The following is a 19854-nucleotide window of genomic DNA, read 5'->3' on the forward strand; positions in this document are numbered from 1 at the left end:
TGCTCTATTAGTACATAACTAAAAGTTATACCTAATTTTAGTACATAATTTTTAGTTGTAGATGGACATAATACTTTCATTTTATTTATTTATTTTCATGTGGTGCTGAGGATCAAACCCAGTGCCTCACACGTGCTAGGCGAGCACTCTACCACTGAGCCACAACCTCAGCCCCAATGATTACCTTTATAATTAGGAAAAAATTAACAGGAATAAGCCTGCGTTATTTAAAATCTCATTGCTTTCCCCAAACAGGAACATTAGAATTATGCTCTTGTCCCCAAACAAGGAAAACTCTTCCTCTTTCCTTTTTCTGATTATTGTGTTTATAAGCTCACAGAAATGGACTCTCTTTGGGATGTGCTGAAAGTCAATAGTCAAAAGCAATGTTCACTGAACCTTTCCTTCCCTTTCCTGACCTGCCCCCATTCCAATCCAGTGCTTGGCTTCTGGATATTTACAATTCTGTACATTTTATTCTAACTTTAGTTAAGAAAAAAAAACACACACAAGCAGCTAAATACTGGTGATTTTGTTCATCTATTTGCCTTTTTAGTATGACATCTAGGTATCACTGAAATTATAAGCCATAATTTCAGAACCAAACTCAGGCTCATTTGGAACTATCACTTTCCTTCCAAATACCCTTACCACATACATATCTAGGGATCTGAAAGCAGTGGGTATGTAATGCTGTGACCCAACAATAGATGTTAAAACATCTAAATTGCTTGCTGTGGAAACTACCCCTACCAACCCAGCAGGGGGAGCTCCTGAGTAGACAATTTGTCGGCTTAAAAGACAATTTGTTTCTCTCCCTGTATGGGCAGTCTCTTTTCTGCATTGAACGTGATTGGAATACTTATCCCTGTGTAAAATTGTATAAGTGTAATTCTGTATGACTACACAGAGAAAGATGAGAATATCTCATAGCCCTTGAGTCTGGGACTACACAGCAACTGCCTCCTGGGTGCCTTTTCAGTCACCAACATTGCATGACTACAGGAGAACCAACTGTGTTGCTCAGTGCCAATGTGGGGGGGGGGGAAGCAGAGACTCAGGAGGTAGCCAATCCAGAGAGAAGACCTCTCTGCTGCTGCTAAAACAAAAACCCAGAAAGGGCACATTCTAAAATGTTAACAGTGGTTTTCTTTAGGTGCTGAGCATTATGGGTAGATTTTCTTCTTTCTGCTTATCTGAACTTTGTAGTGTTATCACAACATACATGTATCTTTAAGCATAAGGATCATGGGTTTATCACCTACAATCAGGCCAGCAAATCCCCCACAGCATGACTTTGACCCTCCCCTGATCCTGATACACACCCTCAAAGCTATACTTGATGATTATTTCACTCTGTTCCTTTAGTGTAAATGTTAGAGTTTGGGACAAGCACAACATGGGCCTACATTAACCTAGAGATAATCTTGCATGTTCAGTTTCAACTCAGGAATGACAGGGGTCAAGGAACATCAATACTCATTATAAAATGTGACTCATAATCCCTGATGGAGGTAAACCAAAACAGATTCCTGGGTCTTCTTTTGATAAAGGAAAATTCCATCAGGTCCATTTGAAAAATGAAGGTAGGAGTTTGTGTGGTTAATTTTAGAGAACTTGGAAGGCCCAGGTCTTTTCAAGTAGCCAAACATCTGCAAATAAGTACAGTGACTCCAAAGAGGTTAGACAAGGACCACAATGATAGTCTAGAGGTTTTTCCAGGAACCTGGGAGATGATCTCTTCAAAGCACAGAATAAACATTGATGATAAGAGGACATTAGAGCTATCTGGCACAAGCCCAGAGAGGACAAAAGATTCACCAAAGATCAAAGTGTATCAGGTACCATGATGGGATTAGAACCAGGATCCATGTTCATCATCTATTTAATACTTTAGTTTCCAGCACAAATTACTTGATTTAATTTCCTGAAGGACTTTGTGAAGAGGCAAGTGGTGTCTAGAAGACAGCAGAAACAGATGGTTTGAAAGGGTATTGGGCTCTAGCATAGAGTAGTAGCTTGGGACCCAACTAAACACCAAGTATACCCAATTACAAGCAAGCCAATCCATCCAAGAAAGAAATATTGGTTTACCTGAGCAAGGCCATCTTTGCATAATGGACACTTTGCATTGTGATCTAGGCATCTTTCAAGGCATTTTAAACAGAAGGTGTGCCCACAAGGTGTTGTCACTGGCTCATAGAATAATCTGAAATTTAAGAATCAAAATGTAAGAAAATCAAAATGTGATAGAAGACAGGGTACTCATGGTTCAGGTTTAATTGGGAAAGCCTATGTGGGGAGGATACCTTTTACTTTTAATCACTGCTATTGTTGCACTCCAAGAAAGAATTTGCTTCTGATTTCTGGGACATTTTTAAAATAATGCATTTGTTAAAGTTTAGAATATAGCTAGATCGTTTTTGAAACATTGATTCTAGTCTATCTCTTCAAAATAGAAAGATTTTTTTACCCTTGTCTGGTCCAAGAAAAATAGAGATTAGTGCCCAGAATGTCTGAATAGATTCCATTCTAAAGATGTTAGCCCACTTATTCATCTGAGTATACATAGACATACGTATAGACACACACACACACACTTAAGCACTTTACACTATGTTACCATGAGAAAACTTGATTGTTTGCTCACACTGATTCCTTTTTTTCACCTAAGCAACCTTTATTGCCTTAAGGATCTTGAAATTGCATCTAACAAACATAAGTCTTTTATACGGATGAATAATTTTACTAGAGTTAATAGAGTAATACTTAATATTATTAAGTGCACACTGATATAATAGATAAACACAGATATACATTGACATATACCCACATATATGCATATGTATAGATATATAAATTATACTTCAATTAGATTCTATTTCAATTGTTTGGGAAGGCAAGATATTTTCGAAGCAATCTGGGGATCCTTTATTAAAGCTATCCTGTACCTTCAGAGATTCATGAATTTACTTCATATAAAGAGAGGCTCACCTGCAGCAGGACCAGGAAGCAGGAGCAGCTGATGATGACAACTAAGAAGTGGGGCTCGCACTCATCAAGAGGATGAGCACAGAAAAGGAGAGAGGATTATAGCTTATTTTGACCTCTCAAGAGTGTTCAATAGAGAGGAAGACACTGACGGCTGCACAGCTCCCTCGTGTGGCCAGGAGGTGCACCAGTAGCCTGGCCTGCACTGCCAGCCTGAGCCCAAGAATCAAAATACAAGAGCTAAATGTACTTGAGAAGAAATGGAACCCACCAACTAGAATAAAACTCAGGTCCACTGGGGATACAGTCACTTGTCTAAGTATACGCAGTCAACTGTTGACAGATGAAAAGTCTCTCCAACTTTCATTTCCTGTCATGTGCCTTTTCTATTAGACAATGATTCTCAACCACTGATGTGCATCAGAATCACCTGGGGGAACTTTTTCTTTAAACAGCCTTATTGATGCATAATTGACATACATACAATAAACTGAACATACTTAAAACATATGATCTGGTAAGTTTTGACGTATGCACACATTTATGAAAACATCACCACAATCCAGATAGTGAGTATACCCATTACTTCCAAATGTTTCCTCCTGGCCCTTCCCAAACCAACACCTTCATCATCTTAGAGCTTTCAAAAAGTCCAGAAGCCCAGTACTACATCTAAGAAATCCAGATCGGTAGGCCAAAGTTCAGGCCAGGTACCAGGACTCTTTTACAGCCCCCCTGAGTGGTTTTAATGTGCAACAGAGGTTGAGAATCACTGTGTTACACAATCCTACTAAGCTCTGTATAGATGAACCTTCTGTATTGGTTTTTGAACATAATTATCAGAGTCACTGATAGAGATTTAAAAACATACATGTGGCAAAGCTCTGCTGGTTAAAGTCCCAGATTCAGCAGGTCAGGGAGAGGAAGTGATTTGACATTTTTAACAAGCCCATGAAGGTCTGAAGTACAGGAGAGACTTCATGTATTTACTTTTTGTACATTTGAATTTTACCATTCTGCTTCAAAAGTAATTGATTTTTCTAACAGAATTAATGTTTTATTAAATTTGCCCAAAAAGTAACATTAAATATAAAAAAGACTGTTTATGATAAGAGTTTCTAACTGGTGCACTAAAGTAAGAAGAAAAAGTATGCAAATTAGAAAGGAAGAAAATTAATCTGTCATTACTCACCAATGGTATGATGAATAACAAATTTAGAACACATAAAAGCATGTACAGAATGATTGTTGGAATTAATAGAATTAGTGAGGTTTCTAGGTAAATATACTTACACCCAATTGTATTTCTATATACTCACAATAAACATTAGAAAATAATTTCTTAAAAGATAACATTTACAACTGCTTAAGAAAAAAAACAAGTACCCAGGAATAAATCTAACAAAAGTTCTGAGTCCTCTTTTGGAAAAAGCTATAAATACCTCATTGAATGAAAGTAAAGAAGACCTAACAAGTTCCAATAAAAATTCCAATGGGTGGGCTGAGGCTGTGGCTCAGCGGTAGCTCATTTGCCTGGAATGTGTGAGCACTGGGTTCGATCCTCAGCACAATAAATAAATAAATAAATAAATAGATAGATAGATAAATAAATAAATAAATGCTCATTGACAACTACAAAAATATTTTTTAAAAATCCCAATGGGTGATTTCATTTGTTTTGTGGAACTTGACAAGTCAATTTCTAAACTTAATGAGGATATGCAAAGGGCCAAGAGCCAAGACGCATCTGAAGAGCAACAATGTGGGAAGACTTGCTCTACCAGACATCAGAACTTATTATAAATCTGTGGTGATTAAAAGAGTAAATGACTAGCACAAGGGCAAATAGACACGTGGGAATGAATAGAAAGCCCAGGAATAGACCCAGACATGGATTCTTAACTTATGACAAATGTGGCACTTCAAAGCAGGGGGCAGGGGTAAGGATGGGGGCAGGATTATAAATATATAAATAGCATTCTCAATTAATACTACATTGGATATATGTATGTATGTATACACACATATGTGAAAATGAAATTGAACCATCTCTCACATCATATGCAAAAATCAATTACATGTGGGCTATAAAAATAAATATGGAAAGCAAAACAATACATCTTTCAGAAGATAAAAGAGAATATGAACCTGAGGTAAAAATGTCTTAAGACACACAAAAAAAGAACTATAATGAAAAGACTGATAATTTTTAAAAAATATTTTTATTACTTATTGATGGACCTTTATTTATTTATCTAATTGCTTATATGTGGTGCTGAGAATTGAACCCAGTGCCTCACACATGCTAGGCAAGCGCTCTACCACTGAGCCACAACTCCAGCCCAAGACTGACAATTTTGAGTGCATCAAAATTAAGAACTTGGAAGTTCATTCCAAGTTATTGCTAAGAGAGCTAACATGCAAGCTACATAGTAAGTGAAAGTATTTGCAATACATATGATTAAACAAAGACTTGTATCTAGAGTATACCTAGAGATCTTATCAGTCAGTAAGAAAAGAGAAGCCAATTTAAAAAAATAGGAATACATTGGTACATACAAAAACAGTGTTCATAAGTAATGTTGTCCATAATATCTCCAAATTAGAACCAACACCAAGCATTTATTTATAATACAATTAATAAACAAATTGTGGTAGATTCATACAATAGGATACTGTACAGTAATGGGCATGACTGCTTCATGTACATGCAGCAACATGGATAAATCTTAATAGCAAGTAAAAAAAAGCCAGACTGAAAATATATTCTGGATAATTCCATTTATATAAATGCTTAAAATTAGGCAAAACTAGATTATACCATTTGAAAATGCATACATGGGTGGTAAAACTATAAAGAAAAATGAGATAGAAGTCAAAATTGTAGTCTCAGGGCAAGGAATAAGTGTAGTCCTGATTGGAAAGAGGAATATGGGCAGCTTCTGGGGTCCTGACAATATCTTATTTCTTGAACTATGGAGCACCCTCTTTACAATATTTTGTTAAGAAAACACTTTTATATTTTATGCAATTTGTATATTTCACAATCCAAAATGTGTTTCAAAAAGTGTGATCTGCAGGCTGATTTGGGAACCACAGCTGTGATCAAACTACCAAGCAGCCAAACCAGAATAGCTCATTTCCTCAGTAACTTGAATACTGTGCATCTGAATACTTTTATGCATTATCTGATGATGTTAATGATGGAAATGATTAATGAATCTGTATCTACAACCAATACACATAACTATTTTTCCCAAGAATTTCACAAGTAAGCCTGTTGATCGTTTAAGAATACAATCCACATAAATTGATAAACACTGACATTTAATGAATAGATGCATGAAACATACACCAAAGGACAAGGTAATTTCTTAGCAAGACTCTTAATTAAAATGCCCCTCAATGAGAAGTAACAAGTACAACTGTGGCCAGGGATGCTGCATAATTATTACTTTGAAATCTATCATGGTTTAGGTGCTTAGAACCTATCACTTTTCAATACTCAATTCACCTTTATATTCAGTGCACAGCCTGGGAACAGATGGAACAAATTTCTCTTGTTATATTTCTGGGTTTGTGAAAAATTGTTTTTCATATCAAATAACTTTATATATTAATAGGTGGTAATTATGATTAGATCCATTTTACTACTGAGGAATCTGAAACTCAGGCAGGTTAAATAATTTGCTCAAGGTCACACAGCAAGTTGGTAAGCAGAAAGACTGGGATGTGAAGTCAGACTTGACTGTTCAGCTAATCTTCCTTTTCCACTCTGACAAAGTGAGGACTGTATGTATTTCTATATCTCAAATGAACATCACACACCTACATACACTCATACACACACTTTCCTCCTTCCCTGACTCCCTCCCTCCTGTCCCTACTCTCTAGAAAGAAAAAGAAAGATCTTTATCTATACAGATAGTGTTGTATACTAGAATTGCTCTCCCTTTGACTTACCACTGATTTACAAATGCCTCCCTGCATTCTTCCAACTAAGGACTGCAGTTTTAAGAACCTCAAGATAGAAAATGATCTCGATTTGGCATTTATAAATCAAAGTAGAGCCAGATTTTCTCACAAGAAAGCATTTTACATTGTCACAGTGATGGAGTAAACAATAGTAATAATAAATACTTTCAGTTAGATGTCAACCTGGATAAAATGTTTGGCTTGTCTGAAAATAGCTATCTTTTCCCACCAGTTACATCCTTGTATTGTGTTCTTTTGCTACCAAATGAGAGCAAAGAGGGAAGGAGAAGGCGGGGGAGGGAGGCAGAGGGAGAGAAAAAGGAGAATGAACTGACTCCTTAACACCCAGTGACTTGAATAGCTAAAACTAGGTTAAATATAAAGCTTCTTCTTTCAATTGACAAAGAGGTCACTGGGCCATTAGGTAACTGGTTCAAATATCAAACATTCTTGCTTCATATCTCAAAATATCCTTATTACCCCCCTAAAGGTGCTGCTTCATAGCAGCCCCAGAGTTGGCCCCCAATGGCTGGGGGCTTTTCAGCTAGTAACAATTGTGGGGCAGAGTTCTGAGACATTGAGTTTGGGGACAACTGAGCTCAATAGAGCTCTACCAATTCATTAAGGTGAGACTTTAGTATCTCATTAATGTCCCCTCCAGTTACTGTTTCATTCTTTCCACCATTTTCCTGTGAAACTTACACTTATTCATGATTTTCTCTCTAGAATCAAAATACACGCATTCGTGATCTAACTTGTCTTTCTACCAATACAACAATCATGGAACTGGATGTCATTCTAGAAACTTGCACAGGTGGTATAAATGTCTAATTTCATGATTGTTTGAGGTTATTTCTAGTATCCTTCTGCAAAAATACAAGGTAATAACAGAATCTAATAGTAATTGAACAACAGATGAAAAACACTAAAGAGCGTTGGAGACAGGAACTTTTTCAAGATTGAAAGAATCTTAGCTAACTATGCATATGAAATATACCCTCTGTCAACATTTGAGGTCTAACTTAGAGACAATCCTTGAAAGAGGAACTACATGCTACCCATGGAGGGCTGCAGTTTTAAGAACCTCAAGATGGAAAATGACCTCGATTTGACAGGTTTCTTACTACTATAATACAGTGACAGCCTGCCTATACCTTAGCAGCCAGCACAACAGCTACTCCAGGGAAAGGCTTTGGGGCTGAAGTTTCTACTTAGAACAGAAGAATGTGATAAGGGAAATAATGGCTTTTAAACTCACAGTGTGCAATCTAAAAGTGTTTCTTATCCTTTTGGTGTTTAATTCTTGGGCCAGATTTTTCACCCTCCTCCAAAATCCCCTGTTGAGATCAGGGGCAAACAAGATGAAAGGGAGAAAGCAGAGGAAGAGGAACAAAAGAACTTCAAACTTAGATTTCTTAATCCACAGAGAAAACACAAACAGGATGGGTCTGTATATTTGACTTCATGTCGCCTGGATGTTGGAGTGCGTGTTAAGGAGGGTAAGTACAACAAAGACCTGTTCTCTCTGAGTGAGCTAAATCAAGTTAAGTCTACTCCACAGCTCACATCATTGGCTTGGGGCCACAGTGGTGATAGCCACAGGAGCCATTTCTCTGCTTTGGAAGCAGCATTTCTGGATCTCAAACCTTGGCTTTGGCATGATCTACCTGCCACCCTGTTGTGAGGGGTTGGGGGAAGTGGTGAAAGGGAGCTGGCTGAATAGTTCATCCCATCCTAGCCCACTCCATCGAAATAAATTCCTGACAGTATACGCACAGTTTGCCGTGACTGCTTCTACATTCCATCTGCTGAACTGTTCATTATGAAGTCTGCCCAAGATGAGGAGAAATTGTCACTTCTAAAGTTTTATTTATTTCTTTATCCGTTCAGTTGTTTTTTGTTAGTTTTTTTTGTTTTTTTTTTCAGCACTAAGGATTGAACCTGGGGCCTTGTGCATGTGGCCTTATGAATGCTAGGTAGGCACTCTATACTTCAGCCCCACTTAAAAAAATTTTAGGAGAAAGAAAAAGTCTACATTTCAAGTAATGGATGCCCTATTCTTATTCATTCTACAAGAAAAGTTGTTCAGAATGCAAATACATGTTATTGATAGGAGAGGCATATGTGCCTATAAAGGGCAAGAAAACACATGAGGAGTCTCTGCCAGTGAGGGCTCTTCTTGACACCTCTTCTGCATCAGTCATCTTTAAAAAAGGTTTTGTGTAGCCTGGTGCAGTGGCACATGCCTGTAATCCCATTGGCTAGGGAGGATCTTGAGTTCAAAGCCAGCCTCAGCAACAGCGAGGTGCTAAGCAACTCAGTGAGACCCTGTCTCTAAATAAAATATGAAACAGGGGCTGGGGGTGTGGTTCAGTGGTTGAGTGTCCCTGAGTTCAATTGCTAGATACCCCCCCCCCAATAGGTTTTGTCTAAATATCCCCATTCAATGCTATTTTGGAAAACAGACATGTCTCAAACTAGAAGCTATGGACTTTTGTAATGGAAACATGCACACACACACATACACACAAACAAAACTCTTTGTACAACTTTAGTGAATTCATAGATCTGTTAGAATCCATAAACAGAACCTCTCCAGCAATCCATGGTCCTAATATTAAGAACCTCTAGTCTAGGAGGAAAAAAATAGCTAACACATAATGAGTACTTACTATATGCCAGGCACTATTCTAAGTATTAAATAGTTTTTTTCAATTAATCATGACAACTCCATGGGATTGCTACTACTGTTCTCTATTTTACTGATGAGAAAACAGTGACAGAGAATGTCATTCACCCCAGGAAAAAGTCTGTTAGGTGGACAAAACCAGGATTCAGGGGCTGGTGTTGTGGCTCAGTGGTGGAGCACTCACCTAGCATGTGTGAGACCCTGGGATCGATCCTCAGCACCACATATAAAAAAAGGTATTGTGTGCAACTACAGCTAAAAAATAAATAAATGTTTTTAAAAAAACAGAATTCAAACCCTGGCTTTGGAGCCCCTTTTCTTAGCCACTAACTTACAGCTGTAAAATAAAATCAATGAAAGTAATTTTCAAAAATCATATGTGATTACATAGACCAGGATCAAAGCATCTTTCTTTTTTTTTTTTTTTGTAATAGGGGAGGGTAACATGTGGCTAATTTGCCTCTCTAGGGGTCTCAGAAAGTAGAAATGATGTGGCACTAATTGGAGGGGAACTGTTTGACCAAGTATTGTTCATGGTGCAGCATAAAACACAAGCTAGTTAAGCCCTCTATTTGGCTTCCAAAGAATAGGCATGTGGCATTGACATTAACCCTTGAGTTTTGAGTTCTTGATCCAATAGTTCTAATTAGCTCCTGGGTCACAAACTTAAACACCACAGGGGCCATGAAAATAATGCAAATAAGATAGTAGGGGCAGTGAGGACCATGAAACAACTAGAAAGTGTATGTCCTGTCTCAAGACATTCACATTTAACAAAAACAATCCCCATGAGAGACAAACCAAAGGTATATTCAATGTGCAGGTCATCAGTTTGTGACCTCTGAGTAGGCTATTCCCTTTCCACTCTTCAGATATTTCCAAATCAGGAGTTAAGGATGCAGGGAAAGCAATCTGTAAATAGGGGACACAAGCTGGCCCATATGACAATGCTGTGATTTCCATTTCATTATAACAATTTCTTTATGTGCTAACCAACCAAGCAGTAGATCACTAGCAGAAAGGTACAGACATCACAGAGGAGGAACAATCAGGCAATAAGTGATAGTAAACATCACCTACCTCATACACAGGGAGCATTCAAGGTCAGATGCGTCAAAAGATACAAGTGGAATACTGAGATCAGGCTTGGCCCCCTGATCAGTGGGAGGATCTATGACGTAGAAAGCAGTAAGTCAGAACTAGACCAAATTTGATTTCACAAACAGTAATTTTGAGACCAAAAAAAAAAAAAATCATTTTTATATTTGCCATTCTCACCACCTCCCTGATGGCTCAGGCCATTGCAAATGGGATGCCTGAAAACAGGTGCTCAGAGGTTGACAGCAGCCCCCATAAAAAGAGAAGTGCAAGTCAGAGACTATCCAGCAGCCCTGGAGATGTCATTCAAACACAGTGAGAACCTAACTCAACTGCAGCAGCAGCAGCAACTCTATGGGCTGAGTCAGGCCTTCAAAGCTGGGGCTGAATATCTTGGCACTGCCAACATCTTATGAAAAGATATCAAGCTGTAGCTGCTGCTTCTCAGATGCTATCTGGGGGAACACAATTTGATAAGGCCTGCTCATACTTCTTCCATCCTACATTCTTGGAACAGGGATGGGCGTGGGGAGAGGTTGACCTAGAAGGAATGGCTATGGTCAAGGGCCTGGGATGTCACTGCTTGATACTTTCCTTGACTTTATGCCTTGAATTTCCATAACTATAATTGAGCACTTAAGAGTGTACTAGCCCCCACGTGTGATCTCACAGAAACCTCACAACAAGCCCTGAGTTCATACAGCTGGTAAATATCAGAGTTGGGCCACCTACCCAGAGCCCAGGGAACCCCCAAAATGGATGTTAACTTGCATGTATCAGTGAGCCCAATCATCTCCTCCAATCTATTTTCTTCCCGAGTAGAGTCAGTACCTTGTTTTGAGACTTTATTAGGCACCTCTGCGTCTTCTTGGGGTTCAATTTGGCAATGTTTCCTTTTCTTTTCCTGGCATTTGCCAGTCTTGACAGAGGCAGCATCTGGAGAGGCAGCATTCCACTTATCCTCCTTTTCTTCTTTGTCTTTCATGTTGTCTTGCTGACTATTCACCTTAACTTGAGCTGTAGTCATCAAACTGCTGGCATCTCCCCTGGCTACTGCTTCCTCTTGACTAGAACAATGTGGGAGCTCTAGATTTCCCTAGATGAAGTAAGAGTCAAATATCAGAATCTTTTTAGGACCAATAATGTCATCTGGTATTTTTACCCAGAGAGGACAAAGAGAAAGCTTTATAAACCCTGATCCTCATACCTGATCACTTAATGGACACATAGCTCAACTGAGGGAGGGAGAGTCATAGGCTTTCCCCATTTCCTATCCATACAGCATCTGTGACAAAGGCATGCCCAGCTGGGGTGGAGTTAGGAACTTCCTTACTGCAAGAGGAAAGGCATGTAGGAGAAGTGGTTCCCTGGATAGTATCGAAGGGAGGGGAATACCAGGGAAGTCCCACTTCCTTATCCTATCCAAATCTTTCCTTAGTAACCACTTCAGGAAACCAAGGCATAAAGTAAGAGTATATCCTGTCACTCAGTACTTCCTCTCACCCTCACTGCCATTCCAAGCAACCCCCTAAACCCAGCTCCAAAAGGACTTTTGATAAGGCTTTGGCCCAGGTCTGTTCATGCCATGTTCAAAGCTCTTGAGCTCTATGTTATACTGATCAAATGAACAAGGAATACCCTATTCCTTTTATTAGGTTTTGGGTGAAAAGTCTGAAAGAGACAAATCATTTAGCAAAATAATCAACCCGATCTTTCAAAATTATTTTTAGTTCAGGAGAGGTATATCTGAAAATGGATCTAGAAATACATCTTATGACAGCATGTTTATGCAGATTTACCTGGAGATCTAAATCCATAGACCACAAGTCAAAATGCCCATTTTCTTATTCCCCTCCAACCCCTACGAAAAAATTGGTAGACACATGAAAAGGGGAGCACATAGTTGAGAGAAAATGAAATGAGGAGGAAAAGGATGTAGGCTTCCTTAATCTCTAACCTGGGGAGTTTAAGATTTTCCAGCATGATAGCAATTCTACAACCTTGACTTTCCATGATCCCAAGGCATTGTCCACATAGGAGTATCCTGCCTTGCACAGTAAAGTCTGGGTGGAAATCCAATCCCTGTTCTTCAGTCAGCTCATGTTGGAAAGCTAGGGATGCTATTTCTCTTCATTTCAGATTGAGCTACAAGTACAAGTACCTCTACTTGGGCTCAGTATTAGCATTCCCAATCATGTAATAATGACCCGTGGGGGCTCTCTGATTTCAGGAGATACTCTAAGCTCTGCTTTTATATTAAAAAAAAGTCAAAAAAAAAAAAAAAGTCAGGCACACTTGCATTTTATTCCTTTTCTAGAGCAGGGGCAGAATGGGAAAATGTGAGTAACCAGGGTTGAAATACAGGTGAAGAATACTGGACACAAATGGAGGGGAAACTGATCCCCAAAGTTCCCAGGTATTCAGTACTAAAGTCTGCCTTTGAGTCTGGATGTCTGAACTCCAGCACTGCTCAATTATCCTCTTTTAGGAAAGCTAGTGCCTGAAGCCCATCTTTCTGTGTTTTGTTCCCTTATTTTCAAAGGAAGGCACAAATGCCTATCTTCCTCCCAAGATCTTCAACTCAATAGTCTTCCCCAATCTCTTTGTTCTTCTCTGCTACAAATATGTATTAGAAGTCTACTAATACGTTAAGTTATAATACAGGAAAATATGGAATTACCTTCATTTGGGAATCAAATGGAGTTTTCCTTCACAAGGATCTCAGCTGGTACTCAAAGGCCAGCAGTTTGAACAAACAAAAAGCATGCAAAGGAGGGGCAGTGAAGCCCTCTTCCCAGACTCTGCCCCAAAGTTGCAGCTAATATGCCCACCCCGATTGTATGGTTCCAAGGGAAGTGGGCCAATCCCTTTGTAATTGTATCAAATCTCTCTCTTGGCTGGATCTGACCAAGAACTAAAAAAATAAATGTGATAAGTAAACAAACTTTGGGACCATGACTGAAATTCATAGCTGTATCTTTAAGAAGAAAAATTCTTAATAAGAACACAGCCACTACTGACTCCATTTCTTCTTTGTCAGGAACTGAAATAGGAGAGGTAGGGCTCACTCCCCATGTTTGCCCACAAAACAGCCAAATGAAGTACCATGAGCGAGCTGGGCGAATTGAGTTTTACCTGTAGAATATTTCTGGTGCCTTCAGTAGCCATTGACTCTACTTGTTCCTTTAATCTAGGGTGAGGTGCCAACAGCTTCAGGATATCGGGAGAATGTTCATGAGAATCCCCCGGAAATGATGGTGAAAAGAAACTAAAGAGAAGCTGTGACATAAAACAGAAGACTTCACTACTTAAGTCTCTATAGGTGCTCAGGTGAAGGGGAAAGGAGTAGGGACGGACAGGGGACACAACTTTCAGGGCAAAACTCCCGGGAGGAAGCCCTGGACCCGTATCTGGACACACAAGGACAGGAGTCCTCACTTCATTGTGCATCAGAATCAACTGAGGAGCTTATGAAAAAGTCAGGTTCCTAGTTCTCACTCCTGTCACCCCCAGGTCTGAAGTGTGGCCCAGGAACCCAAATTTTGAGAAGGCACTGCAGATGCCTCTGTTACTTAGCCAAGATTAAGAGCCACTCCTCTGATGCTATTATTCTGCAGAAATATCTACAGAGTGATTTAAAAAAAAAACATCTGGGAAGAAAGAGAAAGACAGGTGAAGTTGGGAGAAATCTCAGTTGGAGAACCTGGAGTCACATCTATAAAACCTCCATGGGTAGAAATCTACAACTGTCTCCTAGGTTCCTTGCTCTTTTCTCTTTCTACCCATCTTGCTTCCTCTTCCCCTCCCTATCACCCCTGGGTCTTTAATTGCTTCAGAGCTGAGGGACTGAGCAGTGAAATGTTAGAAAAGCAGAACCCAAATTTCCTCCTCCTTCTTCTTCTTCTAGCTACTCCTTCATTCTGGCCTTCACTTTCCAGAAAATGTCATCTTAAGTTCAAGTACACAGGGCAGGCAGGTTCCAGTCTATTGATGGTTTTCATTGCAATTGGATACACTGGGAGTGTAGAGTGAGAAGAACCAGAAAGGACTGGAAACCAAAGATGTTTATTCACATGAAAACTGCACCATTGACCATCCACATTCATATATATATATATATATATGGTTCATACATACATATTATATGTAACACAAGGAGCACAGGTCACTGGCCTTCTAAAACATACTCAGATGTTTAACATCTCGCTGCCCCTGGAGTGTTTGGAGACCTATTAGAGAACATCCCACACCCTTATTTAGGCTCCATAGGGTATTAATAGATAAATGAATTTGAAGAACACCAAAGTCCAATTTATTCTCTTGCTGGTCCCCAGCAGTTTCTTCCTGAAACGGTTCCCTCAGAGACTAGCATGTACCATGAAGCCATATCATGCTCAATCTTCAAAGCTCAGGTCAAATGCTGCCACCCCTCACTACTCCCATCTCTGATCTCTCCAGTCCCTCTCTTGTCCTTTAATGCTCTCTCCTACACCATGATATAATATGTTAAACTCTAACATCTTATGTTGTCCTGGAATTGTATCACAGATATAAGTCTGTTTTTTTCCTCGTGGCGGGCGGGGGTGGGGGGAAGATCGGCTTCTGGAGGGCACAGAACAGATGTCCACTAAATGCTCATCACACTAGATGGAATTGAATTAAGGTACCTATCCATACCAGTGCCCAAGGAGAAGCCTAGCATGCAGGCCCAAAGTCCTCAGACAGATCCCTATGTTTCCTTCCACCTCTGTAAAATCCACTCTCCTGGTGTAAGTTGGCAATGGAGAGAGATAGAGGTTCTCGCAGTACCCAGTGCTATAAATGTTAGCTTTCAGAGGCCTCTCCTCCATAGGAGCCAATGTTGGCTCTCGGAAACCCTACTGAGTGGCCCAACAAGACCAACCTACTTTTGAGGCAGTCTCCCTGGAATTCTTCCAAAAGAACATGATGTTCTTCAGTATAAGCCACACAGCATCCCAAGGCACAAGGATGAAAGGGCAGAGGGTAGCAACAGGGAAAGGAAGCCAAGGGAAGAGATCAAAGAAAACAAGAAAAGAAATAACAGTGGCAGTTCCCTTCACTTTACTACCTAATATATCTCTCTAGGCCTTCTCATTGGCTTTGGAAAACAAAAGTTGTGGTCAACTCTCAGTGAGAATAATATAATAATTCCACAAGTGAAAGTCAATTCCACTCAGTTTTAACTTTAGGAAGGGGGTCAAGAAGGAAAGAAATTAAGAATCTGAGCTAAAAACAAATACTAAAAAGAAATGCAGAACTACAAATTCTCAGGCAGCTTTCTAATGTCAAATGAAGAAGACCCATTTTTGTCAAATGTTTAGCCTTGAAACTGAGACAATTCAATGAATAAGCACAGCTGATGCCTCTCCCATGTTTGTAAATGGCTGCCATAGCCTCATCACATTCAGTGGACATTCACCTCTAAATTCTCACACTACCTTCAGAACTATATAGCACTCTCTCAGGCATATGCTCACTTTTATTTTCTGGCATTCATATTAACAAACATAAGACTAAATTCCTTGCTATAGATTAAAGCCTCTTTGGGTTTCTAGAGCTTTTCTCAATGCCTTCCCTCTCATCCCATTAAGCAGGTGTCAAAATGACAGTTGGTCCATGAAACCTAACTGGAGAGAGAGGTCAGTTCAACTGACAATTCTAGAACCCCTCCTGCCAACACCCAGTTGGACAAGCAGAGACAAAAACAAACAAAAAAGAACTATTCCTTTTGAGTCCAACACCTGCCTCTTTTACCTTTGCATACTCTGTCCCTAAAGTCAAAGCCTCTTCTAACTGCCTTTGTCTATCCCAGAAATGAAGAGTTCTATTGCTACTCTAGGCCCAGCCCCACATGTAAGTGCTAAGACTCTGGACATGGACATGTCCTCCCAGTATGGCAAAATGTTGAAGTTGCTAAGAGGGTAGGCTTGGAAGCAGACCAAGTTGCTTCTGAATATTTCCCCACCAGTCACTAGCTGGGTGACCTCAGGAAAGAAACCAAGTCTCAGCTTTCAAATCTGTCTCACCATAGGAGGATAAACAACAGTGCCTACCTTCATAGGAAAACTGTGGAGATTCAATTAAATCTTCTAGATAAGGCACCTAGCATTGCATGATGTATAGCAAATGCTCAAGAAATGTTAGAACTCACATTGTGGACTACAATTAATATTTGAGGAAGGTTCCACAACTTGGAGCAATTTGTCCTGACCCATGCTCCTCTCAAGATAAACCTTGTGCATATACCCAAACCAGGTCAAAGAAACAACCCAAACAGGAATTTCTCCTTTAGTGGCAGAAAATCCAGAACCCAACTTCTGCCAAGTTTAACATTTTTTTGCTAAAACTTTCTTTCTGGAGACTTGAGACACCAGACTTATCTTTTGCTCACTTTCTTCATCCACCGCTCTCCCAAACTACACAGGGATAGAAGTGCTTGTGGCCTTGTGGTAAGCAGTGGGCAGGGCACCAGGGAACAGGGATGGCCACTGTTAATGTCAAACCTCCAGGCCAGTTAGACAGACATCAGAAGAGTAAGTTGCAGAACATTAAACAGCAAACTATATGAACTGAGGATGTTTGACCCTTCAATCATGCTTTCAGTATTTCATATAATTATTGGGGAGGGGGTAACCAGGGAATGAACCCAGGGAGACTTCATCACTGGGCCACATTCCCAGCCATTTTTTTTTTCGAGACAGGGACTCACAAACTTGCTCAGGGCCTCACTAAGTTGCTGAGGCTGGCTTTGAACTTGTGATCTTCTTGCCTCAGCCTTCTGAGTTGCTGAGCTTACAGGCCTGTGCCACCACCCCTGCTTCATATAAATTTTTATAGCAACCACATTCTCCTAGGACCCAAGAATTGGAATGGCTATTTGGATCATATTATAATGGTCTTTGACTTGTGTTTGTGAGATGATTTGTTTAATTTCTAACAAAGAAGATAACAGTTGCAATTCTCCTTCCCAGGAGCTGGCTTTCCTGCATGGCTGGTGAAACCACATTCAACCACAGAAAAATACCACAGCTGCAGGCAGCCCCACACCTCACATCACTCTTCAACAGCCAGAACATCCTCAGTTAGCCTCCCATGCCAGGTTAACATGTTTGGTTTTAGATCCCACTAACAATCCAGACCCTTAGTTAAAGAAACATTTCTCGAAGACTCCAATGAAAATGCAGGAACTGCACAATCTGACCATACACACAAGGAAACAGTGTTTCTGACAATCAATTGACACTCGTGTCTCCTTCCTGTCCAATAAACCCAAAGAACCACATCCTTGTCACCCCTGGAGGCAGAGAGGGCAGAACCCTCATTCCCCGCCCTAGAGGACACAGAGTAGTGGGGGTTGACTGGACATCTGGATCTGATATCCTTCCAACTTCCAACTCACCCTTTGGGCTTCAGCTCTTGCTCTCTTGTTCTTTCCATCTAGTGATACACAGTAGAGAAATTCTCTCAGTGCTTCCTCCACCTTGCCTAAGGTGGCTAAGGCTTGCGCTTTTCTGAAGTGTGCCTGGAAGAATACATAGCATTCATTACCATCCTATTGATATAGGTAGGTACACATTAGCATTCAATACCCCATAGCAGATTGTTACTACTATTCAGATCAGTCACTGAGTACTTACTGAGCAGTCACTATTGTGTTAAGTTTCAAAAGGACTTTTTTTTTTAACCATATAACTAGGGCAACTTTTCTGAACCCCATTTTAAAGAAGACAAAACTGAATCCCAGAAAACTGACTTGCCCATAGTAACATATCCAGTAAATTGTGGAATTGGGGTTTGAACCTGGAACTGACTATATTCTTAACTGGTATGCCACATTACCTGCTCTCTGTCTCACCACTGTGGAAAGTAAAACCAGACATAGCCAGAACCCCATTTGACCACATATTAGCCTAGCTTTCGGGGCCCTTTCTGACAAGCCTTCCTTTGAACTAATCTGTCAAGCAGAAACTTCGTTGATAGTAGTGGCTTGAGTGAGCTCCTAGACTTGCTGATCATTTTTCAGAAGAGGTCCAAGAGAAGGATCATGACCTTTTCAAGACCTCAAAGTTCACGAGTGGCAACACTGGAACTAAAACTGTGGTCTCTGGTTTCCCAGAATGCTTTTCCCCACAAAATGGACTGCTCCCCTCTCCAGAGGCCTAACCAATGTTTTTACTCATGGAACTCTCCTGGCTTCTACTTCCTCACAACTTCTTTTAAAAATATAAAGAAGTCTTAGGGCTTCTCAAGGTCCAAGCCCAAGTACTCTGGGAGAGACTCTCTAAAGAAAGTAGAGGAACAATCTGGGGAAGAGGGAGGAAGAAGAAAAGAGGAGGGGAGAGAGCTGCCTTTTCTTTGTGCCTTGGGATAGTGAATAAAATGGTCTTCTAGCTTGTCTTCTAACATGCTTCCACATAGCTACAGGAGCTGGCTGGAAGCTACCTTCTTCAGCAGTGGCCCCTACTCCAAATATCTTGGAATGTCTCCCCATCTCCCCATCCCCCCACTTCCTTCTGGAAGCCTAACCATGGCTTATTTGGGAAGCTTATGTCTTCTCCTGTTGCTCCTCCCCACTGTGCTTACCAGGGACCCTCTAAAGAAAGGTTTGTATGACACTGCAGGGCAGCTAGAGTGATAGGTGTTAGGGAATTAGAGAGGCCTCTGGAAACACACTAATTGACCAAGCAGCAACTCATATACTCTACCTACTCTGGGCAGCCAACTTATCCCACTGTGAGCTGTACCACCTGCAGGGTGCATTGAATACTACTGGGCCTGGCTGGATGGGGGGAATAGAGCTGCTAGGTGAGCTCCCTCCCCTGGAGCATTTTACATAGAAATGGTGGGAAATAAGCAAATCGGGTTGTGAGCTAGTTTTGAATTATATGCCTCAGTTCTTTCAACCCTCAAGACTATATAGAGTTCTCTCATCATTACCCTCCCCCTTACCCCATAACTATAGGAAAATGCATCTACTGCTTAATATTTGCATCAATGATTCCTTCATTAGGGAAATCACTTTTCCCATTTCATCAAAAATGTGCTTCTCCCTCCCCACCACAGAATTTTTTTTTTTTTTT

The 19854-nt window shown here is 40.2% G+C and overlaps 1 protein-coding gene across 1 annotated transcript in view; it reads right to left on the reverse strand.

Moving 5' to 3' along the window:
• The window catches only part of Lonrf3 (LON peptidase N-terminal domain and ring finger 3), a 36182-nt gene that overhangs the window by 12520 nt on the left and 3808 nt on the right, over positions 1-19854 (reverse strand). The window contains exons 2-7 of the mRNA XM_048797109.1: positions 18174-18296; positions 13889-14032; positions 11585-11849; positions 10736-10826; positions 2095-2209; positions 1923-1958 (exon numbers count right to left, since the gene is read on the reverse strand). Coding sequence (XP_048653066.1) covers positions 1923-1958; positions 2095-2209; positions 10736-10826; positions 11585-11849; positions 13889-14032; positions 18174-18296 — 774 coding nt within the window. The remainder of the gene's footprint in view (positions 1-1922; positions 1959-2094; positions 2210-10735; positions 10827-11584; positions 11850-13888; positions 14033-18173; positions 18297-19854) is intronic.

This window comes from Marmota marmota, unplaced genomic scaffold, assembly GCF_001458135.2.
Source record: "Marmota marmota marmota unplaced genomic scaffold, marMar, whole genome shotgun sequence".
NCBI lineage: Eukaryota > Metazoa > Chordata > Mammalia > Rodentia > Sciuridae > Marmota > Marmota marmota.